The 27903-nt window shown below is 39.1% G+C and overlaps 1 protein-coding gene across 1 annotated transcript in view; it reads left to right on the top strand.

The window, feature by feature from the left end:
- EPSTI1 (epithelial stromal interaction 1) overlaps positions 1–27309 on the top strand; it is a 50003-nt gene extending 22694 nt beyond the window's left edge. Inside the window, exons 6-12 of the mRNA XM_083855000.1 lie at positions 181–254; positions 11323–11416; positions 14582–14665; positions 17389–17462; positions 19381–19478; positions 25187–25219; positions 26717–27309. Coding sequence (XP_083711126.1) covers positions 181–254; positions 11323–11416; positions 14582–14665; positions 17389–17454 — 318 coding nt within the window. The 3' untranslated portion in view covers positions 17455–17462; positions 19381–19478; positions 25187–25219; positions 26717–27309. The remainder of the gene's footprint in view (positions 1–180; positions 255–11322; positions 11417–14581; positions 14666–17388; positions 17463–19380; positions 19479–25186; positions 25220–26716) is intronic.
- The last annotated feature ends 594 nt before the right edge of the window (positions 27310–27903 follow it).

Raw genomic sequence — 27903 nt, 5'->3', positions numbered from 1 at the left:
TGACTGGAGATGTTTGTTCATGAGTGAGGACCTTTTAATTTGAGATTGGTCACTTTTTTTGGTCAACTGCTATAGATCTTTTAAAAACCAAAATATTGAAATACTGTAATGGAAATAATTGATGTTTGGTTTTGTTCTTTTCAAAACCTCAAGTATTTTTTCCTGGTTTTAATCCTCTAGGCAGAGAGACTTGAAGTTAAAAAAAGACAAGAAGAAGAGCAAAGAAGAAAGATGCTTCTTGAAGATCAAAACTAGTAAGTAAAATTTGAAACCTATTACCTAAAATTCCTTATTTATTTCTCCTTCTGTTTTGTTTGTTTGGGGTTTAAATTATTATTTAGTATTACCTTATTTGTTTGCATTTTTTTCCCTGGTTTGGAGCTCAGGAAAGATTTGGCTTCTGTTGCTATTTTTTTCAATTTTTGACTTGAAACTTTTGACTTCAAGACAGTGGGCACAAACTGAACCACAGGAGGTTCCCACTGAACACTTTTTTACTCTGAGAGTAGCTGAACATGAGCACCGGTTACCCAGGCAGGTTGTGGATTCTCCATCCTTGACCATATCAAAAGTTCTGAGCAGTTGTCTCAAGGTAGCTCCACTTGAGCAGAGGGTAGGACAAGATTACATCCAGAGGTCCCTTCCAACCTCAATAATTTTATGATTCTGTGAAATATTCAGGCCCCCTCCATGCCTTATTCTGTGGGAAATTTTTGTTCTGTAGACCTCTTTTAGCCTCCTAAAAGATACACTTTCAAATGAAAGTTGTGAATTATAAAATGACTGTGCTTTCATTCTCTAACTGAATCAATATGTAATCATTCAAGACTAATTATCAAAAGCCATTTATTTTTGTTGGTTAGTAAAGAAGTCTAACCTACATGTAAATAAAGAGGACTTCCTCTATTTAGCATAGTCCTACTTAAATGTGGAGATCTGTTGTAAAGACGTATTTCCCAAGAATACCTCCTTAATGTCAAATTTAGATACTGCCTAAGTCCTGATATAATTAATTCCATTTGCAGTGAAAGCCCTGCCTTGCCCATTCACTCTACCCCATTCATTTGTTTTTAACTGATCCAAACTGATTCTATCACATAATTAACACACAATGCTGTTTAGTCACCTTTACCTTTTTTATCTTTGGCTTCTGAAATTACTCACCTGTATTCTTAGCCTGATTGATTGCTTTACCCTCCTCTGTGACCTTTAAAGAAGTCACTTCTGTCCCGTGCTAGTGGCTCCAGTTCCTTCATCATTTACCCGAAGTCTGTTCTCTAAGGTACAGACATTTTAGTGCTTTGCCACTGATTCCAGCTTTTCTTGTATTTTTTTCCTTTTATTTCTTCCCATTTGGCTTTAAGCATAGCTCTTTCCCTTAATATGTTGCCAGTATTTGTCTCTAGATATTGGTGCTTGGCTTGCTGTTTATCCTGATGTGGATGCCTGCACACACACACCTTGATTCCTCAGGAATTCTGAAGACTGCACAACTTTAGATCTCTGCCTGTTTCTGATAGACTAGACACTTTGATTCTCTTTGAGCCTAAATCAACAACAGACACATCAGAGCTTTGCAGTGCAAGGTCCTCAGTTATGGGCCTTGCTTTTCCTCAGGGGGTTGTCGGGTTCTTGTCTTCTCATTTAATCTGATTTTTTATCTTGAGACATGTACAGTTATGAATGACACAAATCTCTTCCCTTCCTTCACCTTCTCTCTCTGTACCTTTTTTTGCTTAGGGGGAAATGAGTTCTGCTGTTGAGAGCTCTTTTCCATTAAAAGTAAATTTGATTTTGCAAAAGCAGGCCCAAACCCTCTGAAACTTAGGAAAACAGGAAAGGGCCACAAGTGAAAAATTCCTTCACTGAAAGGGTTGCAGAGCATTGGAACAGGCAGTCCAGGGAAGTGGTTGAGTCACTATCCCTAGTGGTATTTAGAAACATGTACATGTGATGCTTAGGGAAATGGTTGTGTGCTGGACTTGGCAGTGCTGTGTTAATGGTTGGACTTGATGATCATAGAGGTCTTTTCCAACACAAATGATTCTGTGTGGACAGCCAGGTAGTCCCCAGGTGGTGCAGGAGCTCTGACTGCCTGGGCACTGCCTGGCAGCCATTCTGTCCACTGATTCAGGAAAGCCTTCTGGGCACTCAGCTGGTGTCATTTCTGATGCAAGTGAAAGTGAAGATAGACTCATCACTTGAGTCTCAAGCTCCATTGCTTGAGTTTAACTATCAGAACATTATTTGTATATTCTGTGTATTGAACATACACCAAGAGGGCCCTGTAGATACTTCACCTGGAGGAAATGAGCTGAAAACCTACCCTCAGTGAATGCAATTTTGGTTAAGCAAAGCCCTCACATGCTGCAGCGTTAAGGATACTTGCCTGTTCGACTGTCCAGGAGCCACTCTGCCAGTCACTCTCACACCACCTGAGCTGGGACTGAGGCCCCTTTGCAGCCCCACTCACACCAGGTTCACACCAGGTTTCCCTACAAGTTTAACCTCAGGTTTCCTATTGTAGAGTCTCAGACATCCAGATACTTAAAATAATTTAATCATGGTGCAGTAACTAAACAATAAAATAGCAGCCTGAGCTGGTGCCTCCAAGGAGACACCTTGAACAAAGGACCCCTTGGGCTTTTATCCCCTTGCAGTCTAGGCACAGGGAAGTCTGGGGGTTGTCAGCTCCTGTCCTTTCTCCCAGTGTCCATTCCCCTGGCCAAGTGACAGGTCCCCAGGCCCTTTGTTATGCAAAATGTTGGCAGTTCATGGCCTTTTGCCTGGGGCTCAGGTTCCAGCCCCCCACAGCTCAACCGGCATCTGGACACTGAGCTACCTGCACAGAACATATTCCTCAGCAGACAGTGACACAAGTGCCTTCCCTGGTCTGAAGGAATTCTTTGCTGGGCACATGAAGAGGAGGGTGTATCGCTGGAGGTTGTTGAGGATGCATTGCTAAGGAGCACAGCATCCAAGAGTAATGAAAAGCTTCTGTGTGACATTTCGGATTTTGTGAAGTAACTCCATTGAAGTGCTACTGGTTATTAGCGACAGGTTCACATAGAAGTGCTTGGTATTTAGAGATAGTGCTTTTGCCTAGCATGCAAAAACGAGCGACTCATTACTTCCCTCCTCTAAGACCCTTCATCTAGAGGTGAAGAGAACAAATATGAGGTTGTGCCCCTTTCCTCGCTGTCTCTGCTGGAGTATTTTGATCTCCTCTGCTTGCTGGGAATGGGGGGAAGGAAGGTCATGTGCTGCATATAAAGCACTGACCTCTGCAAAGTCATGGCCTATAGAGCCATTTCAAAAGATAAGCTCCCTTGTTAGTCTGTCCTCGGTAAGATCTGTAGCTGCAATATCACAATTTTCCTGAGGAGATCAATGCCTACCAGCAGACTCATTAACTGGGAAACCATTTAAAATTGATCACCACCTCCAGCTGTATCAGCCTCTAAGGGGTACAGTCCAATCAGTACCTCTCCTGCATGAAGTGACGCTTCTGTTTGATAAGGAAAGGCATTAAGATTCTCATGCCATTAACATGCTCTGACAATAAAGTATGATGCTGCCCAGAATTTCGTTTTTCTGATTAAATTCCTGTCACTATTAAAAACAAGAACTTCTCACTGAAATCCCATTTCAAAGGGTCTAACATGAAGTGAGTGCTAAAAAGAAAGATTGTCTGTAACCTTGTGTGCTGTCTACAGAATACAGTTATTTCCTATCTCTTGAAAGCCTTGTTAGTTTCTTTGTGTACAACAGGTCCTTGAAAGTCAGTTGTATCTGTTACCACAGTTGCTTGAATATGTGTTTGTGTCTTGTGAGAATGTAGTCTAGACAGGCATGTAGACTGCCGTGAAAAAGTCTGCAAGCCTCACAATTTTGGAATCAGTCCACCTCTGACCCTTGTGGACTCAGACTTTTTTCAGAGATAAAAATAGAAAAAGACAGACAAGGTGTCTCCTGAAGTAGCTGTGTATTAAAAGCCTTAAGAGCACACAGGAGCAGACTTTGGGGTGGAGAAGTTGCTGCCTAGCAGGATTACCATAGTTTTTGCTAACAGAGGAGAAGCACATGTGGTGACAGTGTTGCTGTGGTTCTGTACCTGCAGATGCCAGATACAGAAAATGGGGAGTATGTGTTGATTTTTTTACCAGAAACTCCTTACACATGAAATAGAGTTCTTCCTTCTAAGTCATGGTATCCTGGATGTATTTTGCATTATTGGCCTGATTGTGATTCTGTATGCCTTAAAAGGTAATGGGGGTGTGCATAGTCTATACTTTGCAATTGCTAATCCATGCAAAGGGAGACCTGAGTGCCCATCTTCCCAAAAGGAAACAAGGAACTGGACTTTTTGGGACATCTCTCTTTAGTTAGTTCACCACAGTTGTCATTTAAACAGTAACGAGGATGGATATGTCATGACTAGCTGTTTTCAGAGTCTTGCTGTGCGAGCTGCGTGAATCTATGTCTGAACTGTAGGGTGTCTTACACGTGGTTTTAGCCCAGATCTATAGTTAGATGCTTTTATTATATTTGTATTCGACTTTCCAGAAATTGTAGTGTTGGATGGGTTCCACTGTTTTTCTAATACCCATCTACACTGTTTTTCTAACAGCCATCTACCTATTTATGTAATGGAAAAAGCAGTCTAAAAAATAGGGTTATTTTCGATTAATACGCGATGCCTGTTATGTCACTTCATCTTTCACTTTGCTACATATTCATGCCTCTGTTTTTGTGAAGGTTGTATTCCTGTAAAAATTCCTGGCACTGCTGCACTTGGTACATGTGCTCACTCAATATATTCTGCTCAGAATTTGGAGCTGGAAGCAGAAATTGCCAGAGTGTCTCTGAGTGCATATTCCAAACACAATGCAGGAGGTTCACCAAACCAAGCTGATATACACTTGCCTGCCAAAGCAGTTTTCTCAAAAGTCATAAAATGCAGGAGAATAAAACCTGCAAATTTTTATTTGTTTATCAATTTTTACAGAATAAATGCTAGTGTCCTTGCCAGTTTTCAGTCCCCTATGATGTGTGGTTCAAACAGCAGGCTGGCAACAAATTTTCCCCACAGAAGTGCAAGTGTAAACCTGACCAGACTTTTAATACAAGTTGCTAAAGAGAATGAAAGAGGGCTCACACAAAAAGCATTTGCAGCCTTGAGAATCCTTTGTTTGCTTCTTTTCACCACAATTGTCTTCGTTTTGTTCATTTGCTCCTGATTATTTTAAGCGTTGTCAATTATTTAGCTAACAGGCAGAAAACTAGGCTTTTATAGACATCCAAAGGGACTCTCTTGAGTGTAATAATGAAAGCAGTTTATTGAACGCCTGTGAGGTTGCTTCCTAATTGTGCGCATTAATCTGCCCATGCAAGCTGGCTGAAAATATAGAAGCAGATTGCACATGCAGATGGAGCACGCAGAATGGAATGCAATAGACTTATACAAAACTGCATTTTCCTTAAAACTGGATTTATGCTTATTACTTCAGATAATAAATGAAGCCTACATCTAAAATAACATCCAGGAATACTGGATGACTTGGTGGGAGGAACAAATAGCTGAGCTGTGTTATTTCATCCTGTCAGGGAAACAAAAAAAGGAGGTGGGTTGAGAGGATAGATTAGTTTTGAGTGTGGGTAGGAAATGATGAAAATAATTCTGCTGAGAAAGTTGCTTTTTATTTTTCTTTAAACAACTTATTTTTATACTTTCTTGAAGCCTTATACCTAAGATGAACTAGTGCCACATTTTTTGTTCTTATCCTCAAACTCAAGAACAGATGCTCGAGAACTTGCAGACAAGAAATCCTCCTAGCCAAAGACAGCAGTGTTTGATAACTATCATTAGGTTTGTCCAAGTCATCTGCACTATGATCTTGTATTACTGCCAGTGAAGTCTGGGAATACTGTATTAAGCTTGGTATGTGGCTGCTGGGAGGATTTCTATTGGAAAGCAGGTGGACTAAATATCAGAGAAAGGCCTTTCTTCATGGTAAAGAAGAGCCATCAACATCATACATGGATTTGATGTGTTCATAATTCCATGTAATTTTTTTTACCATACAGCCTCCAACAAAAAACGAGTCCTCCACCTACACAGACTCCAGAAATGAACATTAGTTAATGCTGTCTATTTTGCACATGGCTGATGTTTGTTCGTTATTCTTACCCAAAAAGTGGACTCTGCCCTGCAGCTCAGGGTAAGAATTGAGGTACAAGAGAACCATGATCCCTGTGGAACTGAAGGCATGTTTGTTGCTGACAGACAGAGATGTTTTTACTACCTTGCCCCTTGTCATGGTTCAGCTGTGGGAAGCAGGGTAGTTGCTTGTAACTATTTGAATTTATTTAAACTGAGTAAACTGGCTGTGGTACATCTCTGCAAAGAGGACAGGGTGTGAGAGGAAGCATGTTTAACTGTGTACTAGCAAAAGCCATGTATCTTTGGTGGGATTATTTTCACAAATGGTATTATTGGTATATAGCCACCCAGCTTCACTCCCAGTTTACCAAAATATCTTCAGAAGTGAAAGTCTCAACTACACCTCTCTTTGGAGTCTCTTTCTCCATCTTCCAACCAAGAAAGTGTTGGAGGGCTTCTTCTATTCTAACATTTGGTTTTGTTAGGCCCCAGTACCAGGCACCCTTCTTTGTGGGTCACAGCAAATGCTTGACCAAGATGCACATGGCAATGCACAAGGCAGAGCTCCTGCTGGGGAAGGAACAAGGGCATCAGTGAAAACACACCCACCATGGACCTTACTGAAATGAAGGGCAGCATTTCTTCTGGGTAGGCCTTTGTAGGGTTATGCAACTGATCTCAATTTCTGAAAAAGTTGAGGAAGTTGTTATGCTTAGCCAATTAAGTATGTTGGAGTGGGAAGAAGTTGTAGATATACTGGCTGATGCTGCAAAAAAAGTCTTGAATGAAATTTGGGGTTGAGTTTTTTTGTTGTTGGATTGTTTTTCTTTTTTGAGAGGGTGAGTCCTGCTATTTTTAAAAATTATCATGAAACTTCTGGGTAGATGTGTGAAACTAACATTATATATGCATTATGCATGATTCTTAGTTTTCCAGCTGAATTGGAAGAAAATGGTGAAATGTCACTTTAGCATTGCTTACAGGCAATTAATTCAAAAGCTGATGAGTCCATGTCATTCAGCACAAAATGCTTCTTCTGTGGTCTTAGTGACTACTCGAGTGGTCTCCTCTTTGCAATGACTATGATGATTTACCTGCTTTAGGGTTCTTTTTTGATTTTTTTTATTACTGTTTTTGAATGACTCTTAGTATACTTGTGCATGTTCATTAGAGCAGAATTGCAATGGTGGAGATCCTGCAGCTTGAGAAACAAAAAGTTCATGAGCTGTCTTGTTTTCGGTAGCAGTAAGAATTTGCCATTATCTTTTACAAATTGTCAAGAGAAAAGAATAGATTTATGGTATATACAAAAGTATTGCGCTGCTTTTTTTTTTTTTTTTTTTTTTTTTTTTTTCCAAATGTACTGGCATAAAAGCTAGTGTATTTTTTGGTGTACTGGCATTTCAATATCCATCAATTAAAGCAAAAGAATTAACTGCCACTGGTTCCATTGGGAAGAACTAATGAAGATTACAAGAAGCCTTTTTAATTAATGCATTTTTAATGTTAGTCTGTAAAATAGACTTAAAGCTGATAACTTTATGTGTAGGCAGAAAAATTATTTTCTCTCGGCCTTTGTTCTGAGAGGAATACAGTTTCAAATGAAAAGCTTAGCAAATGGTGCTGTGCAACTCCTGGATGGAGAAAAATGCTGGGTCCTGAGTCCATATCCTCGTTCATGTCCCTAAAGATGAATCCTTTTTAAGACTTTTGTTATCCTTGTAGATGTGACAGTAGTTAAAAGCAAATGACACACAAAATTGAAGACCTTATTCTGCAGAGGATTTCAGGCCTTGGATCTTTCAATGAGATCATTGTGGATCTTCAGATCTTTTGCAGTTGCATTCTGGAGTCAGCTGTGGAGCTGTCTGCTTCTCAGCTGTCAGGGCTGGTGACCTATTGGAGCATGTGAACTCCTACACAGGCCAAAGGAAACTTGGGTCACTCTGGCTTTTATAACCATCCCCTCATCTCACTCTAGTGGGAATGGGGGCAGCATTTAGTCCCAAACAGTAAGAAATGCATGTGGGCTCACAAGTAACTTGTGAGTGCAGGCTGCCTGAATTACACCATTCTCAGTGGAACACCTAGCAAGTTCATGGTTCTGCACTTTGCACGTGCTTTTTGAGCTTCAAATAAATGGTTTTGCATAGCAGCCTTTAGAAAAGGACTCTGCCTGAAGAGTAGCTGTGGAATGTAAAGCCCCACAGAGAGCATCTGCAACAGGGACTGATTCCCATGTCATGCACCAGCCCCTTCTAGCACATCACTCAGTGATCCTGGGAGCAGAGTTAGTATTTTCTCATGACAGCTCTTAGGAGTTATTCAGACCCCAAATCCAGTACTGTGCTTCATTCTCCCACCTCTGCATCTGTACTGATAAATTGAAACTCTCACTTCTGAGGCCAACAGGCCTGAGAGTGCCCGCTTCCATTGCTAGAAAACTATTTTACTTCCCAAAATAGTGTGGTAGCATCTAAAATGCCTGTTGGGAGCTGTGATTGATATTTATTCCTGAACAGAAGCCAGGAGTTACTTGTGAAACTGCTGTTTGGGACAGATCAAAACTATTCCCAGAACAGTTACTGCACTATGGATGCTGAGTTCCCATGCTAAGAGTAGTTCTTGGTGCTTTTAAATACACCAGTATTGTAGAAAGCTGTTTTAATTAGCAGAGCAAAAGGTTTTTTTCCCAATGATGTAATGGGAGACAGAGCTACCAAGACAAATATCCGCATAAGATCACTTCAGCTTAACCAGAATATCAGTGGTTCTCTTCTCTTTAGACTGATGCTTAGGGGGTCAGAGCTCAGGACAGCAGCCTGGGTTAAAAGGGTGTCTTCTTGGTTGGTCTAAATCTTGTATCTCCTTTGCCTACCTGTGTTTGAAGAGTATTGGGATTCTGCTATATTCAAATCAATTTCTTCATTTCATGCTCTTCATTCCTTGATGTTACCAAGTTTGTAGGAACACATTTTAGCATTTTTGATTAGCCCTTGAAGTTTTAGCATGTGAATAAGATGGTTGCTCCAGCTGTCTGACTGTGCATTGATATGCTGATTTCCTTCTGGAGATACTACTTTCCAGAACATTAATTGAACAGTCATCTCCCTGAACTCTCTCTTTCTGTGCAGCCTGGTTTAAGCTATGCTCTGTATTGGTATGACTTCAAGTTTAGTATTACAAAAAATACCATTCAGACATTATCCAGCAACCCTAGGTGCATTGCTGGGTTTCCATAGAGATAACACACAACAGATTAAAATCTATAAGACCTGACTTGTCTTTCATCAGAAAACTCAGAAATGTGACTCCTTTTCTTGCTTCATTAATGTATTACTTAATTTGGTGAAGTCAGATGTTTCTCTATTCAAAGGCAATGCACAGTCTTGCTGAGGAACTTTATTTGCTTCCACTCTTGTAATCCTCTTTTCTGATACTAAAACTGAGTAAGCTTTTCACCTATCAGCATGCTGATCTGGGAAATTCAATAGCCTTCACCACATTTTCATGCAAATAATGAGAAATTCCACATACTCCATGTCATTTTCTTGCCTTGATAAGGAATTAGGGCATCTAGGTATAGCACCAATTTGCCACATATTTTTCTCAGAGCTTCAACCTTCTCAATTATACTTCAGATTTTCTGTAGGAGTTCTTAGTCTTCCTGGTGTAGAAATAAATTGTTACTTGATCAGTTTTAGCATAGGTAGAGAAACACAAAATCTGCAATTTAAATCTTTGCGTTCCCAAAATTGTTCTGTGCAATCTTACCACTTAATAACTCATCTTTTATGGAAAAAAATTGAGCGCTTAACACTTGTATAAGAAGGCTATTAATTTGTTCAACCTTTATATACAGGTACTTCATAGATCAGGGAAAACAGTGTTTCATCTGGTTCTTTCTTTATTGGGCATTGTCTGAGGTCTGTTAACTACCTAGGTAATGGAGGAAAGGGAGTGAATTGGGAATGGTGAGACCCTAAAAGCCTGACTTGCTAGAACTTTGTACCTGAAGTGGTAACATGGTTTTGTATTGTGTAGAGTAGCAGAGAACTTGTAGTTTCTTGTTCTTTTTCCCAGCTTCTCAATGCATCACTCCTCACTGACCAGGAGGACATTTTACCAATAAAGTATTTACTCACAGTTTTAGATCATTGAGTGAAATATAAAAACACACTTGGTAGTCTGTTTCAGCTCTTAATCAGAATCACTCTTCAGCAGCCAAGGCTTTTTCTCCAAGTCTTTGGTAGCGGCATCTTCTCCCACACAGAGCTAGCTGGTTGCCCTGTGAGAAGAGTAAATCATTGTGTTCAATATCTCTTGAAGCACTCTTTCTGCTCTCACTTCCGTGCTTTCATGTTTTCCAAAGCTGTACACAGAAACAAAATTGCCTCTTTCCTCTAACTCTGTTCCTTTGAGTGAGAAAAGACTTCAATATACGTGCCTGGGAGTGCAGGTTAAGAAACTGATTCCTCCCCACAGCACACAAACTCCCAATCTTTGTTTTTGTTTGTGACCTAGTTTAATTGTACTTGGCCAAAAGTCTGAGCAAAGTGATGCTACTTTGAAATTCTTGGTTTATTAGCCATTCAGCTGGAAAAAGAAAATTTCCCTTGCCAGAATAAGAAATGAAAATGCATTAACTAAAGGCAAGCTTTTTTTTTTCAATGGTAAAAAATGCTTGAAAGCCTTTCTGCTTGATCAAGTAATTTGTTGTAAGGCTGAATTGTATTAACTGTGAAGGAAAATTCCTGAAAATAATCTTTTAAAGTGCTTAGCTGAGATTTATAGATCTTGTAGAAGGATTTGCAACAATTCAGTGAAGCAGTTGCATCCTCATGAAGTCCAGTGGTATGTGAATCTGTTTTATAGGAGCTTTACAATGAGGAAAGCATAGCCACTGTACACCCCAAATATGCAAATTACCATATTTGTTTGCTTAAAAAATCATCCCAGAAAATGTCTTATCCATAGTATGGGGTTACGTATCCTCTGTCCCATTTGTCTGTTTCCATAACCTTTTTTTTCTACCTGTGATCTTTTTCAGCAGACACGTGATAAAATGTCTAGGCTAGATTCCAAGGGTAGAATAAAAAAAGCTGTGTTTATTTTTATGGAAGCACTAACAATTCTATTTGGATTGAATTTTTTCATAGCAAAACCAATGAATTACTGAACAGATTGGACGTGGGTTTGCCAAAGAGTGATTCCTGTCAGATTGCTAATCCTGGCCCAGAATCTACAGCATGGGTAAGCAAAACCATAGAGTGTGCTGTATTTTCTATCAGCTTTCCAGGTGCTGTCAATAGTGTAATGTTAGAATATCCTAATTGAGCTTAATTGCCGAGACAGAATTCAATGAGACTAAGGAGTCTTTCTGGGTGAATGAGACTGCCTACCTTGTCTCTTCCACACTGGCAGGGTATTCAGCATAGTAGAGGACTGCTTACAGATCTCCTTCTGATAAATGAGAACCAGATTTATATTCTAAGGTTAGATGAGAATCTTAAGTATGCCCTGTACCCATCCACTGGTGGTAAGCTTTTATGAAATCTCAATTAGTTCATGTCAGCTGATGCTTTACTGCATTAGAAATCCAGTCAAGAGAGAAGCTTGTTTCTCACTGCATCGTAAAAATGATTCCATACACTGCTTGGGGTCTTTGTCCCAGTTTGAACTACTCTGGTAAGTATCAATGTAATTAGGAAATAGATAAAGTATTGCTTCAATTTAATTATTCTAATTGACTCTAAGAGGCTTTTTCATATACAATTAGTCTCTTCATGTCTAAACCAAACCTTTCTACTAATGTAAAAAGCTTCAGTGAGGAGTATTAACCCTAAGACAGAGGTATTTCTCCTGTAGGGAGATTTGTAACTGGGGAAGGACAGAGAACAGGGAGCCAAGTTAACAGAAATTAACATTGGAAGCAACTCAGCAGAAGTTTGGAAGTATCTGATCTGGGCAGCCCTGTGTTGTATACAGTCCTGAGCACCAACTGTTGGGTAACAGGAAGATTTGCCTCCATATTTCCTCTGTTGCCTTAGAAATGGGAAAAATCCTCCCTTTATAGAAATTGCTGCCAACAGGATGTATGACACATCTGTCTTGCCTCTAGTATCTCTTCCTGGTTTTCATTGCATGAAAAGGGAAGGTGATATCAAAAATAGGTTCTATTCCCCTTTAATTCATTAGGATATCTTGTATGTCTGAAAACCCTAAAGACATTTTAGCAAATGTTGGCAGATAGATAGCTAGAAAGTGCCAATTTCTGCCCAGCAATGCTGGACAGAAGGTCAGTTGCAGGAGTTTGGCTTTCAGACTGTATTTTGTAGTCCTGGATGAACAACCAAGAGGAAGAGATATGGAAAGGGAGAAAAGATGTCTTGAAACCACTTCTACCTCCCTCTTGAGGCATCCAACACTTCAGTGGGGAGTTTGCTCTTTGGGAGGGAAGGCCTAGCTCTGCAGCCTTCATATGGTGTGAGCATTGAACTGAGCAGTCAAGTGAGCTCACGTCACCACAACTGACTTGGATTTCAGCATTTTGGTGTGCTGTCTTCATATCCATACAGAAGTGGGTGGATGGCTGAAGGAACATTGAACTCTTTCAGTTGTACAGGTCCTACTTTTAGCCTTGGCCTTCTGCTTCACCTACCTTTGTGTGGCTTTCTCATTCTGTGTTTTGACAGGTTTCTCAAAAAGTTGTGCCAAATTACATCCCATAGTTCATCTTTCACTCTGCTAGTGTCCAGGCAGATAAAATACGTCATTTATCTGTACTGTTCTCTAGTACTAGCTGACATTATACTTGTCTTCTGTGTGGCTGCATTTCTGTAGCTTTGTGAATCAAATAATCACTTGTTTGTAATGCAGCAATGCAATTAGCAAAGTCTTCCCAACCAGCTTGGATGAGGTCCAGTCTATAGGCATAGACACAGCCTCTGATCTGGGAATCCAAAGCACATAACCAGTGACTTCTTATCTAAATAAACTTGGCACAGCACCAAAATGCTAAACCAGTAGGAAAACAAGGACTCTAATTTGGATGTTACCTTGAATGTGTCCTTTGTCTGGAGTAATTAAAAGATTTAGGAACAATGTATTTGAAATAGTCAAGTGTGATAAGCTTAGGACCTGCTTAACATGCATGCTAAAATGGGGAATATACACACATGTATGTGATTTTTTAAAATTTGAAAATCTTGTTCTAAAAACAGTCTAGGACAATGTGATGCAGATCAAAGTTTTTCCATCACATCATTTCTTGGATAGTGATATTAATTTAGCACACCTAGCTCAACTATCCTTGCCAAATGTTATTTCACCTCCATGAATGAATTTGACTTCTTTTGAGTGACTCTGTCATTGATGACTTTTTAGGCCTGCTTATTTAATCAAGCTCATAATTAATTTTAATCCTGTCTTTCAAAGTGTGACCAATCCCGTGTAGATTTTTATTGTCTTTCAACTTGGTTAACATACTCTCCACACAATTCTCCAAGCCATTACAGAGAGTAATGAATAATATCAGACCCAGAATGAGTCTCCCTGGACACATGTAGCAACTTCTCCCAGCTCAAAATTGAGCTATTAATAATTGCTTTCTCTATTCAGTCTTTTTAGGAAATTATGTGCCTGTTGTTTTAATGGTGTCATTCTGCACACATATATCAAGTTTTGGGAATATTCTGAAGACCTGTGACAAATTCCTCGCTAAAGTCAAACCTGCACAATTCTTGTATTAAATTATACTGGCTCATTTTTAGTGTTCTACACTAGTCCCTGCTCAAAGACCTTACAGTAGAAGTTCCAGTGTATAATATCCTAAGGATCCTCTAATTGAAGGTTGGCTTTTTGCCAACAATTACAACTTGTGAAGGACCATGGCTAGTTATTATAATGAAAACCTATTGCACACGTATTACATTATTCATGATGTGTGGTTCAGATTTTCAATTTTCTTGATGCCTCAAAAATAATAGCAGATTTGATCTCTCCTGTTGCCCCACCTCCACAAAAAATTCTGTGTTGCCCTCTGTTACAAGGCCTCCATTCTGCTTTTTTATCTTGGCAATATTTTAATTACTTTTCTTTCTTCCCAGAATACCCCATCTCACTGTCATATATTCCAACCGTGTTCTCTGACTTCTCAGAATATGTATATGGTTGTCACTGGGACACAATTGCATTTGCTGTGGTTGCCTGAGATGCACAGGTGGACATTCAACCAAACTGAATGACTGAGAAGCTTAAGGCCACTTCTTGTTGAAATTCTAGTCTTGAGACTTAAATAACTGGAATCATTCAACCTTTGTGTTTGTTAATTACCCATATAGCAATTTGAGAATAAGGTTTGGGAGTTTGCCCCCCTCTCACCACACCAATGTATTTTTATTTTCTGCTGAACAATAGAAAAGAAGCCATGCTTATAAGCAAGCTCTTAGAGAGGATGAAAACAGAAGATTGGAGGAAATGAAGCAAGAACAACAGAGGAAGGTAATTATACATTAACAGTTTGCATATTGTATCATTTTTGCATGCTGTGAAACCAATTAAATACATTGATTACTTGTAGCCTATGCACAGAACTTCTCTTTAGCAGAAGTGTTTCAGTCACTGTTTTCAAATATTGTGAGAGAGATGAGTCAAGCTGTAAAATTTAAACAGGGACAAGACAATTATCTTCTGAGTTCAAGGCTGTTTGCATCTGGAAAATGAGCTCCTTTTCACCTCTCCACTTGAATAATTGTGCAGAGGGTTTTTTGACCATGGCAACTGATTTCATAGGCTAAGGAAAGCAGTTTACTGTCTTGCAGGCAGAAGTCGTCTTACTGAGAAATTAAGGATGATCTCTCTGAATTGTCTCTTTCTAGACAATTAAGGGCCATGGGCCCTGCTTTTTCCAATGGGGATGTGGAAATGTTCAGATTTGCTGTTAATTATAGTACACCTCTCTGTGCCCTTGCTGACTACCTAAATAAAGGGTTTTGAATTGTCTGAAAAGCAGGCATGCCATAACTGCAACTTTGAACTCCACATCCAGCATATGCGTCTTACATTTCCTGAAATGTGTCGTCCCTCTGGTATAGATTTAGGTACCATATCCACATAAAGTTCTTCTACCAAAGGTGATGACACTGTGCAAAGTCACCTGTCTTGGCTTCAGGTCTGACTATGAAGATACAGGGAGGGCAGCACTTGAAAATCTAGTAAATAATTTGGAAACAAGTGATCAAGTGCTGAGCCACTTGCTGTGCCTCTGCTGTTACTAACATCCAAATTAATGTTAAGCTACTTCCCCAGTAGGAGAATTTTAGCACAACAAATTCCATGCACTGAGTTTTTTCTAGAGCTGGAGAAGTTACTCATCTTGCCTCACAGATATCTTTCTTTACATGTTGGGGATGTATCCTCATTTCATAATATTCTAACAACTATGTTACTGGGACAAAAAGGTGGGGCGAAAGAGATTCTCTTAATTGCTATCCCATCAGGTGTATACTTATTCCCAGAACCTATACAAAGGAAGAATTTTTGAAACCCAGCCTGGATGAGTTCCTGTTGTAGTCTGTACATGGATCCTTCCAAAGAGAAAATATCTACAAATGTAAATTAGCATGCCCCTAATTCATGGGGTTGGTTTAAGGGACTTGTGTAGAGCTGTAGACTCTTTAGTGATTTCCATGGGTTGCTAAGGAGGTGTTGGCTGCTTCTAAGGCTGCTCTTGTTTGCTGTGTGGTTCCAAGGTCTCCTTGCCTTCACAGTTGCTGCTACGTATTGTACCGGGTAATGCACTACTTACAAACCCACTGTAAATAATATGTATTTTAAGGGCTCCAATAATTGTCCCTCAGATATATGTGTTGGCTCATTTCTACTTCAGACTAATATTTATTAGTGTAATTGTGAATTCTGCCTTGTGTGTACCTCCTAGCACAGTGCAGCTATAAAATGTGTAGGTATTGTCAGTTCCCTTTTTTTCTTCAGAACAGGTTTTAGTATGTATTGCTTGATTTAGAAATTTTCAGTACACTTTGAACACCACATCATATACACACAATATATTTCAGAACATTACTCCAAGAGAGGAGTCGGCATATTGGAAAGTCAGATACTGAGTTTTAATTTTCAGGTTGAATAGTTATTTAAAATAGTGAAAATTGAGGTTGGCTTTTTTATTTCTTAATCCTGTTTCTTCTTTTAGAGCTAGACAAATATTGATACACAACACATTCTCAGTTATTGATTTTCTCCATACGTTTATTGCATAGTTTTTACTTAATGTTCCACTTAAATTGATTCAGGGAAAAAAAAAAAAAGTCTTGTGGTTCCATTCAGTTATTGAAGCTTTTATCTAACCACATCATTTTATTTTAGTTTCTATTCCTACTGCTGTGCAGTTGCTATGGAAAACATGAAAGATGGGTCTGTTCCTATGCCTTCTCTCTTGCCCTGCAAGCCAAATCTCCTTTGCAGAAAGATCTTGGGTGTGTTGCAGGCAGAAAGAGCTGGACAAACAAGCACACATACAGACCAGAGTCATACCAACTGTGTTTTCTTCACAGTTCTGGCTAAAATTGTATGAGCAGGCTCTCCTCTGAAAAGAATTCTCTTTAACACTGTTTATATACCTTAATACTACGTGAGGCTGGGAGTCTGTTGCAATGCTGGGAGCTTGTATATGTTTCCACGATACCATTTTCAACAAGTACCATTTTCTCTCCTCACCATGAAGGGAGCCCCAGGAAGCTGGAGGTGACACACCACATCACATATCCCAGATCTCATCTTCTGCTTGCACTCTGTAGAGGCAGGAGGTGAAGGACATGTCTCCTTCTTATCCTGTAGGCATGGCAGCTGCCTCTGCTCCTGACTTTGGCTATTGACTCCCTTGGACACACCAGGAAATTCAAATCTGTGTTTTGGGACAAAAGAAAGCAGACTGCTGTCTGGCATACCCCCTTAAATCTAGGACCGTAAATGTCTGAATCCTGTAACTTCCCACTTTTTAAGGCACAAACAAAAATCATCCACATGCTGAACAGAAAAACCAGCTCAGTTTTTAACATAGTGCAGTCACATAAGTAAAATGCTGCTGAGAGGAGTTCTGACTCTGAGGTTAACATTGTGTGGAATTAATAAGATTTGCAGCATAAGTATGTTAATTAAAAGTAAGTTTGTTTATTTGTTTGTTTGATTTTCACTTTTATCATTGCCAGGCTGAATTAATGGAATTGAAACAAAAGCAGGAAGATGAATCCAGGACAAGAGCACTTAAAAATTAACAGAGGAGGTATGGTGCAAAAAATGCAGAATGCACTCAAATTGAATTCCCACCTGGAAAGGGCCTCAAAATTTCAAGCACTCATGCTTTAGAAGACTATTGCCATGAGGATCCCTGACCTCACCTCTGGTTTAGCTTTGCTTTCAAATGAGCCACTAATATCCATTATTACAACTGCTCACTGTATGCAGTATGACCCAGAGTGACTTTCTCACTTCATTTATCCTATCAGCATAGGATACAACATAGGGTAGAAACTATTAATAGTTTCATGGATGACTACTGTACAGTAGCTTCAGCTAGGACGTGCTTTATCTGTGTATCTGTATATGAACCTAGGTGTCTATAATTTTCATTTTTATATCAATACTTTTATTTATTTTAGAATGGTCTACTTTTCCATGTTGCATCTTTTGGTTGACTGTCTCTAAGGTTAGCAGACAGAGCTAAACCTGGGATTTGATATCGATTCAGATGGAACCTGCAGTGCAACAAGACCTTCTGCAGCTGCATTTCTTTGCACCCCCTACTGTGACCTCTCTGTGCTCAACAGTTCTCATCTTCCACTTCTGTCACTTAACTGACTTTTCATTATCCTGAAGCACAGCTTTATTCTCAGCTTTGTTTTCAGCTGGTAAAAAGAAACAGTGCTCAAGCTCAAAAGTAAAGATACCATTTGTTTCCTTTTTTTTTTTCCTAATCATTATGTAAATATTAAAAAAAAAAACCCAAAACCTTTAGTAGGCAACCACTGCTTTAATTTCTACTTTTTTTCTCTAGCAAAGACATTGAAATAATAACCCACAGAAGTCAATGAAGGATTTTTGATTCAGACCATCTGATATTGCTAGACAGAAATAACCCAGTATTTTGTTTTTTATCTCATTCTTACCAACACCATTGTAAAACATTAAAGCAGCAGTCATGTCTAAGCACGTATGTCAGTCCTAAGCAGTAATCAAGGGGAAAAATAAACAGTTTTTGAACAATCATAGAATGATTTGGGTTGGAATGGACCTTAAAGGCCATCTAGTTCCAACGTCCCTCACATAGACATGGACGGCTCCCAGCAGGCCAGGTTGCTCAAAGCCCCATCCAGCCTGGCCTGGAACACTTCCAAGGATGGGGCATCCACAACTTCTTTGGGCAATTTGTGCCAGTGCCTCAGCACTTCATAGTGAAAAAATTCTTCCTAATATCCAATCTAAATCTACCTCATTTCAGTCTAAAGGCATTCTCCCTTCCCCATTATCACATGCCCTTGTAAAAAGTCTGTTTCCATCTCTCTTGTAGCCCACTTTAGGTACTGAAAGGCTGCTGTAAGGTCACCCCACAGGCTTCTCTTCTCCATGCTGAACAATCCAAATGTGAAAATATTTTAAACAGATTGAGGAAAACTGTGTCTGTATTTGTCCATGCTTTCCAGATTGATAGAGCAGTGCAAGAAAATGCTAGAATTTAAGAGCTGGATAGCAGAAAAAGTTGTCAGCTGCATAAATTGTCTCTATTAGTAACAAGCTTAAGTGGGTTTTCCCATTTTTATTATTCTAGAAACTTTCCTTGTGCACTGAAGGCTGAAAGATTATCTAAGATGAATTGTCAAAATAGGTAACCTCCCTAAAAAGGTGGGTAGTGGTACACAGGTCATCTTTCTATGGAGAATTTTGGTGCATTATGCACAGCAGCCAAGATGTGCCTTTTAATCCCAACAGGCTGATCCCAGGATAAGGATGCATCTGGTGAATTGGAAATTAAATCCACCTGATCTCATGCCTGTCCATGGTTATGCAGCACAGGCTTGAAAAATATGGGAAGGCAGGCACGGAACAGATGGGAAGGGAAAGCCACTCACAGAATGTTAAATTTCAATAGTTTGTGAACTTCTCAGCTGCCTTCAGTCATTATTCATTTTTTATTGTACTTTAAGGGTAAATAATGCTTTCCTGGACCGGCTCCAGAACAAAATACAGCCTAATAATATCTACCACCCTGGATGTACTGGACTACCTCAATAATGGCACCTTGGTAAGTTTTTTGATACTGAATGTAGAAGCAATGGGATTGTTTAAATGTTGAATTTTTCTCCACACACTATTGTGTGTCTCTGTGTGTTTAGCCTGCCAGACAGAACTTAGAGCCCTGGCTGGCTGTCCTCAATACCTTTCAAGAAGAAATTCTGTCTAAAATATGACCTGTTCAAATGGGAGGATGGAGGGACAGCTGCTCTTGCAGCAGAACTCAGTGGCCTTGCATGTGAGGTACTCACTGAAAGGAGCCACATCCAAGATACTTCCTTAAGTTCAGATAGTGAAATCATTAGGGGTTTTTTAAAGTCTTTAAATGAAAGATGCTTGAATATGCTGTAAATATTTTAATATTATATTGAAGTTGGAGGGGAAAAATCCCATATCTGTACTGTATCAACTATCTATCTATATATTTCTTTCCATGTATAGCTGTTCATTTTTACCTATATAAAATAACAACAAAGAAGAGTCAACTATATTTGATTTTAAAGTATTTGTAAGGATTCTTTGAAGAAAAGACATCTTGACCATAATCTATTAAACATCCATTCATTATTTTAACTGTTTTCTAACATTAATGTGACTGTTGTTTAGAATTGCACTTTTCAGTGTAAAAAAAAAAAAAATGTATTCCCCATCATGGAGTTTTCCATTAGGTTGAAATTCTATTGAGGAAAGGACCCTAGTACAGAAATAGAAGAGTTAGGAAGACTAGGAAGCAAAATGATGAGAGTCTAAGAGAATTTAGTGTGTGTGACAGTATAGAGAAAGGTGTTTAGTTGATAAAATGTAAAAGCTTGAATTGGATTAGTTGATGTGTATGTACACATTAGAGGATATATATGTTGGCCAGTGAATTCCAGGAAGAGTTTGATTCAACATCTCCAAAGTCAAGGCATATTTAAAAAGCATATATTCTTCCTACTGGGATTTTCTATGTACTGGAAGTGGGAAAAGGGTGTCTTCATCACTACAAGCTTTGGGCAAGCCCTGGGCTTGTGCTGGTTCTTGGTCTTTGTGAGAGGAGACAGGACATGCTGGCTCAACCTCCCATAAGGTCTGTGAGCAGACATTAGCAGCTCTACTGATCTGATACACATCAGGCAGTGCAGAAGCGGATGGAAGCTTCTGGAAGTTACAAATGTCCAGGCTAGTTAAAGAGTGTGAGTAAGAGAGCACAGTGTATGGCAGACCTGAGCCATCTCCTGAAGGACAGCATGTCTGCAGATAGCAGAATTAGAGACTGCAGGCAGGACACAGCCACCTGATACGTAGTGAAGGTACAAAAGGTAAAGTCTGCTGGATGTTGCCTGGTTAACAAAGGCAATGAGGGTATTTTGTGTCTTTTATCCCCATTTGTGTACTGTTTCCTGATAAACTCCAAGGGAAGCATGTGACACAGCCAAGATCCCCAATATCTTACTCAAGCATCTCCATCAGAGCACCTGTCTTCAACCCCTGGAAACCTTGCCATTGTCTGCAGAGATGGCAGAGGTTTGCCTTTAGCCAGATGCACATGCTCTTTTTCACAGAGTGGGGGTTGGTACCACAAATGATTGGTGCTCAGCCCAGGCACAGTTTTAACAACAGATGACTGTGATGTATGCAGCCAATCCATGTGAGGGGGTATTTTATATATATTCAAAGAATGCATCAACACAAATGCAATAAAACCCCATGTATAGAAGTGATAAATCTCCTACTCTGTTATTTACTTAATGACTCCCAAGGAGCCTGCCTTCTGTTGGGTAATGCTAGATCTATTTTTCCTTTATGATATAACATGAGATTTGAAGACTAAATATAGCAGGAAAAAAATTAAATTATGAAAGAATATGTCATAATGGATAGGAATTAAAAAATGAGCATTGGTAACAGGTACAAGAAAGAAAAATAATCTTTCAAAAGGTAGGCTGGAGGCAACAATCTTAGTGTCTTTGATTATACCAAGATTCTTCTCCTTTCCTTTGGGATTTTAAACAAAAAAGATCTGAACTCCAGACCGGGCTTACAAGTCATGTAGTCTGCAGCCTGGCATTTTATATTACAAGGGAACTAACTGAAACAGGTCATACTATATACTAAGATTAAAAGAAGTTTTAAAAGTTCTCAAAGTAAAGACCTGAAGGTATTTTTTGAGCTTATTCCATCTGTGCAGTGGCACCAAAGAAGAAATATTTGTTCTTTTTCCCTCTTGTGTTTTTTTTTTCCTGTTTGAACTCTTTACAGTCATGACAACTTCACACTTAACAGAAACTGAATGTTTGCTCTATTGTTGATGTACTTACTCTATTTTTCACTGTTAGTTCTATTAGCCTGGTTTCCTAAAGAAATGAAGTTTGTACGATCACGCTGTCTGTCTGCATGTAATAAGGTTTTCCAGCTGCTGGCCAATCTTAGCCAAATTTGAGAGGGATTATAAGTCTCAGAGATAATTAAATTTCTGTGTGTTTTGTGAAAAGCAGTGACTAGCATAGGAGACAGACTAAAACAGTGCCCACTCTGAGAAGTGGTGCATATTCTGCATTGTTTGACTGCAGCCCTCTGGCAGATCAGCAAGGGCAGAGCTCTAGAGCAGCTGCAGCGAGGCCCTGATTTCCTGGGGGCTAGGGTATTCAGAAAGGGACATGAATATCACAGAAGACATGGAGAAAAGGGGAGGAGGCTGAAAATATTGTGTCTGAGCACAGGGCAGGAGAGCGGTTACATTGTCCATTGTCCCCCTAAGCAATAGGAAATGAGTTTTCATTAATTCAAATGCCCTCCAGACATCTTGTGTTTTATTAGGAATATTTATAAGCTCTTATATTGAGAAGGATCTTAACGAATGTAATTTTTTCTGCCTTTTTGGTTATGGATAGCAGGGCACTCTCTGGGTGGCTGAAGTGGTGTGTTTTTAGTTTTATTAGTTCCATGTATGCATTTGTTCCATGCTTTCATGCTGTTTTATGTAAGTTGTAGTGGTTTGTTCCTTGTACTCCCATTTTTACCCCATCATGGTTTACCCTGATTGCTGTTATCTGTCAGTCACCTGTTATGTAACCCCTGGGTCCTATCAGTCACTTCGAGGCCTCTCCCTGTGTCTGGAAAGTTCCAGGGAGAGCATTGAGTGATTGGGCAGGATCCCTGTTATTCCCTCCTTTGCCTTCTTGATTTGTTCTACTGTCTGTCCAGAGTCACTTCTTCCATTCCCCTGGTTGGTCCTACACTGTGCCCTTCCCCTTGCCCCTCCCCGGCATTTAAGATGCTGCACAGCGATGATCTGTGCTCTGTTGGGCAGACTCTCTGGTGTGAGGCGGTCCCGCATGGACCACAAAAACCCCAGCAGCTCTTCACCCATCAGAGTCCTTCCTTCATTTCTCGTCATCGCTCATGCTGGAGTCGCAGCAAAGACCCCACAGGATTGGGAAGGTATCCCTGGATACTGGACCGTACTGCTCATTGCAGCCGGTGTCAAGGCTAGCCAGGCAAATCCCGAGACACCGCGGCTACCACAGGTGGCTATGTAGTTTCCTTTTTCAATGGGATACAACATAATAAAGTTCCATTCTATCTGTGAGCTACTGCACCCTTGAGAAAGCCCTGAGTCTTGCTGTATGCTATCAAGAAAGTTTTAATGCCCTTTGCACTGCCTTTGACATAAGGATAAACATGTTAGGATAGGAGGATAACCACTGTCCTTTCAATATTGAGGTTTAATGGATAAGATCATATCATGGAATCACAGAATTGTTTGGGTTGGAAGGAACCTTAAAGATCACCTGCTTTCAACCCGCCTGCCACAGGTAGGAACACCTTTCACGAGACCAGGTTGCCCAAAGCTCCAGCCAACTTGGCCTTTAGCATTTCCAGGAATGGAGCATCCACAGGTCTCTGGGCAACCTGCTCCAGTGCTTCACCACCCTCACATTAAAGAATTTCTTCCTAATTTAATCATTACTCAGCCGGGACTTAGAACTGAGATAGTATTTGTTCACTGTTACAGCACAAATGTAAAACACTTCTGTTGTTATAAAAGAATAACTTTAAAACAGTTGCACATTTTGTTATTCACTGCCTTGTGAGATTCGCCCATATCCAAGTATGTAGGGATTTGCAGAGACCAAAAGCTAATGCATGGCAAGCCTGTAACAGAGACTTTTTAATTTTTTGCATGAAAAAGGGGCACTATCAAGTATCCTTTTGTTTATTCTGTAATGGAGAGAGGTCACAGCGTGAACATATGAAATTTATAGTTATGCTCTTCTTTAATGAAATACTAGTTGTCTTGCTGAAATTCTCTGTGCCATAGCAAACCCAGAATCTAGAAGTCAAGGTGACATATTGCATCTTCCTGTCTCATGTCTCCATTATATCCAGTGTGGTGCATAAGAAAGAAATATTCCCTCGAATGCTGAGTCTGCTCTTTCAGTGGATGCATAATTCTAGATATTTGCTGTGGAAAGCAACTGTGCCCTACATACACAGGTGTGTATGGGACAGGAAACCCCATTCTATTCCTTTCCCATGTGCAGAACAGGAACTCAGTAAGATGCTGTATAAATTTGTTTTGAGGAAATATGATTTACAGATAAAACTATTTTAAATAAACATGGTTTGTGGGTTTGCACTTTGTTTAGTCTTGCAGCATGACCCATGGGAAAGTTTCTTTGGAGTCTCATCCAGCACTTGATTTATGCTATTTGTGACTAGTTGAAGAAAGAACAAGTCATGAAGTTTACTGTTGCACAGCAAAAAGAGCTCAAAGGGTCCTGAAGTCACAAGGCCAGCATGCATACCACAGGTTTCTGTAAACAATCTGTCTTTAATATATTTTCAGAAGGATCAAGTTGTGCTAAAAAATGCTGGTTTCCCAAAACAAAGAAAAAGTGTTTACTTAACATGGGAGGGAATACTGAGAAGAGAATATTTGTAAAAGAAGGTTCCAGTATGCAGTCTACAATGGTTACATTTGTTTAAATGAGTAATGTGATGTGCTAACTGAGTTTTAACTTCATTAGACTATGTACAATCTGAGTTGAAAAGGTTATTAATTTGTTTCCTAAGACTGGTTCTTTTTTTATTTGTTGGGTTGTGGTTTTTTTTGTTTTTTTGTTTGTTTTTTTTTTTACTGAGAGTAGTATGTTTGTCCTTCCTGGCAGAAAATACAGAAACGACTTAGCAGAAGTATCAGCGTCAATAAAAGGATCTCAGATGAGTAGGTCCAGGCAGGCTATAGCTCAGTTTTGTGATTTACCTCTGGCAAGGCTGTCAAACATCATATGCAGATAAGTTTCACCTGCCTTGATCTTGAGCTCAATCGTTCTTTGCTTTGAGAATCTCATCCTAAATGAAAACAGTGGCAATCTGGGCAGGAACAGAAGAAACTTCTCACTCTTTCAAATTGTGTGAGGTTAAGAATTGAAGTATCTGAAAATATTTTAAATATTTCTAGATTTTTTTTTTCCCAAGAGAAGCAAGATATGTTTATCTTTTGAGTCAATACATCCTGCTATTTATTTAGAGTTCAAATCAGAGATATTTCTTGCTAGGACTGGAATCTTACAGAAGGGTTTGCTTGTTATTTTAAGTGGAGTTTCAAAAAGGCTTCAAATAATCAAAAAACCTCCACACAACTAGATAACCATAATTCCTTGCATAAATATGTGATTGTATTGCACATTGTACATTGTATTGTACTAATGCATTTTTTTTCCTTTTATCTAGGAGTCAAACTACTTGGAATAAAGGAAGAGCAAGGTAAGAATAATGAATTTGTTTGTTCTTTTTAGGGCCAATGTCAGTATTAATTTAGCTTTGAATTTGATACTTCATTATGACAACTTATGTAGTTTAATTTTGAAACAATATGAGAAGGGATCTTAAGGTAAATGCATTCCAACTCTCTGTTTGGGTGCCATGTAATGGCACATACCTAATCTGAAACATGATTTTTGTAAAGGATCACAGAACATGTATTGCAGGCAAGAAGAATTGACGATGGCATTGAAGGCATCTTCTGGAACTGCCTTGATATTCAGGCTAAAACTTCACTACAGCCATATTCTGTGCATCATAGACTGTGCCTGGATAAACCTGAACAGCTGAGGAATGTGGCTGGAAGTGCAGGAACACTCAGTAAACTTTCAGGGTTCTTAAGTGGAAGGTGATATTGTCATGGGCTGTGTTCTTCCAACTATTTTTCATGAACAAAAAGGGAGACTGTTCCTATCAGTGGAGGCTGTCAGTAAAACACCACTACCGAATCAGAGAAATCAGGACCTCTGGTTTAAAACATGTCCTTTTCTTAAGGCTTACTGTACCTGTGTTCCTTTCTGAAAGGGGTTCTCTGTTCTAATTGTCAGTTCTGATATAAGTATGTCTGCAGAGCCTTTACTTCTAGGCTTGGAGACTTGGAGACATTTGAAGCATGCTCATGTACTGACAAAGATCATTTGTTCCTTAGGAGATGGCTTTGACACAACTCAATTTTTTTTTTTTTTTTTTTTTTGGAGAGCTGGCATTTTATAAAAAGGAAATTAAAATAATCAAACTTTTAAAAGCCCATTGCTTCCAACCCTTCTCCCATAAATCTAGATATTCTTATGTGACTTTCTTCATAATTTGCTCCTCCAACAGTTATGCTAATATTTTTGCAGTAGGGCTTTATTCTGAAGACAGTATCTAACTAATCTTGTTGGCTTCTCATGAGTTGTCTTTTCAGTTTTATGAGAATTAAAATTGTTATTTAAAATTTGCTCGAATTCACTAAGGAAATGACAATGTGTAGATAAAGGCAATTCCCAGAAGGGGCAGAAATGTCTGTATTTTGCAGTCTGCAGTACTAGTAGGTTTTATAACCTGAGGACAGCTGAAAGAGATCAATGCTTTGTTGTTTTTCACCACATTTACAATACCAATAATGTATTTACTTATGAACTGTACAAGAAACTTGGAAGGGTGTATTTTTAAGCCTTGTTTAACTGTTGTTCTGAAAACACATTTCAGCCTGCTATGTTAATATATTGTTCAAAGAGTTATTAATATGTCTGCAGGTAATTAGGACATTTTGTGAATTAAATTTACAAAAAGATAGAAATCCCTTCATGAGGGCTTTACATAATTAAAAGCTAAAACCTGTTGGAAGAAAATGAAGACTTTATTTTCCAGTGGACTTAATCCCTGAGAAGCTGACTTTGAATTTTGTTTTTGCTGTAAAAGATAAACTTTAATTCTGTTTTCTCCCTCTTGTTACAGGGTATTGCAGAAATACTTGCTTTTATCTGGCCTAGGCCAAATGACCTCATAAAAGCTCCAAGAAACTGCTCTTTATTGTGATTCTTTTCTTACCCTGGCTTCAGCTGCACATCCTCTTCATGAGCAATCTGCAGAGACTGGTTTCTAGCTGTCATTATTCATGCATACGTATTTGATACAGCTGATTATGAAAGTCCTTTTTAATTTTTAATAAGAATATGTGTAATTTTTTTTCATAAATTGTTTTGCCTCTTGGAGAATGTAATTATCCCAGTCTTCATGATCTCTGGAAAAGCAGACGTAAGTGACTGCAGAAACTGCAGTAATATATGTGTTTACTTGCTGCTCTATACACAGAAAAGAACATTTCAGAGACAATCTGAAAAAACAGGTATAGAGTTTTCTTTTGGGAAGGGAAGGAGAAATGTTACTGGGGTTCTATTTGTTTGTTTGGTTGGTTTGTGTTTGTTTTTGTAGAAGTTCTGTGAAATTATTTTACTGTTGTACTCAACAGCAGACACTCAAGAAGAAAAATGTGCATTGTAGACAGTATCTTTTAAGTAAGTTCTTACAAAAATACAACATATGAAAGAAAAAAATAAAGCTTGAAATAACACTGAAATGTATTTGATCTCTCCATATCTTTTGTGATATGAGGTAGTGTCTTTTCTCTTTGCTTGTTTTACCATGGTAACTTCTGTTACAGGAGTGGAGAGCACTACTCCAACATTTGTTTTAGTTTCCTGCTTTGCTTTGTCCTTCTAGTCCAGTGCAATTTAATTTGTTTCCCTGTCTCTGAGACAGATGACAACATTTTAATGCTTTCTGTAAGTCAGCTACATGACCAAGATATTTCTAATGTAAAAGAAGGGTTCACAGTACATGTTACATAAACCAGGCAGAGAAGAAATATCTGTGGCATTTGCAAGTGTGTCTTAGGCTGATTTAAAGGTCTCCTGAGCAATTTTGTTCAGCATGCAGGCATACCATGATATTTTTCCATCAACCTTGCAATATGGAAACTTCATAAAAAATGAGTCACCTGAAGGTTTTTTTTGAACCACGGACATTGCAATGTTTGCTTTCCCTTATGGAACACTCTGTAGTTGTATTTCGTTCCAAGTATTACTCAAATCTCTCATACTGCTACCTAGCTGATGTTCATAGGAAATGCTGGAGATCTTGAC

The sequence above is a fragment of the Zosterops lateralis genome, assembly GCF_965231275.1.
Source record: "Zosterops lateralis genome assembly, chromosome: 2".
NCBI classification, from domain to species: domain Eukaryota; kingdom Metazoa; phylum Chordata; class Aves; order Passeriformes; family Zosteropidae; genus Zosterops; species Zosterops lateralis.
This window is presented reverse-complemented; position numbering and strand designations above follow the sequence as displayed.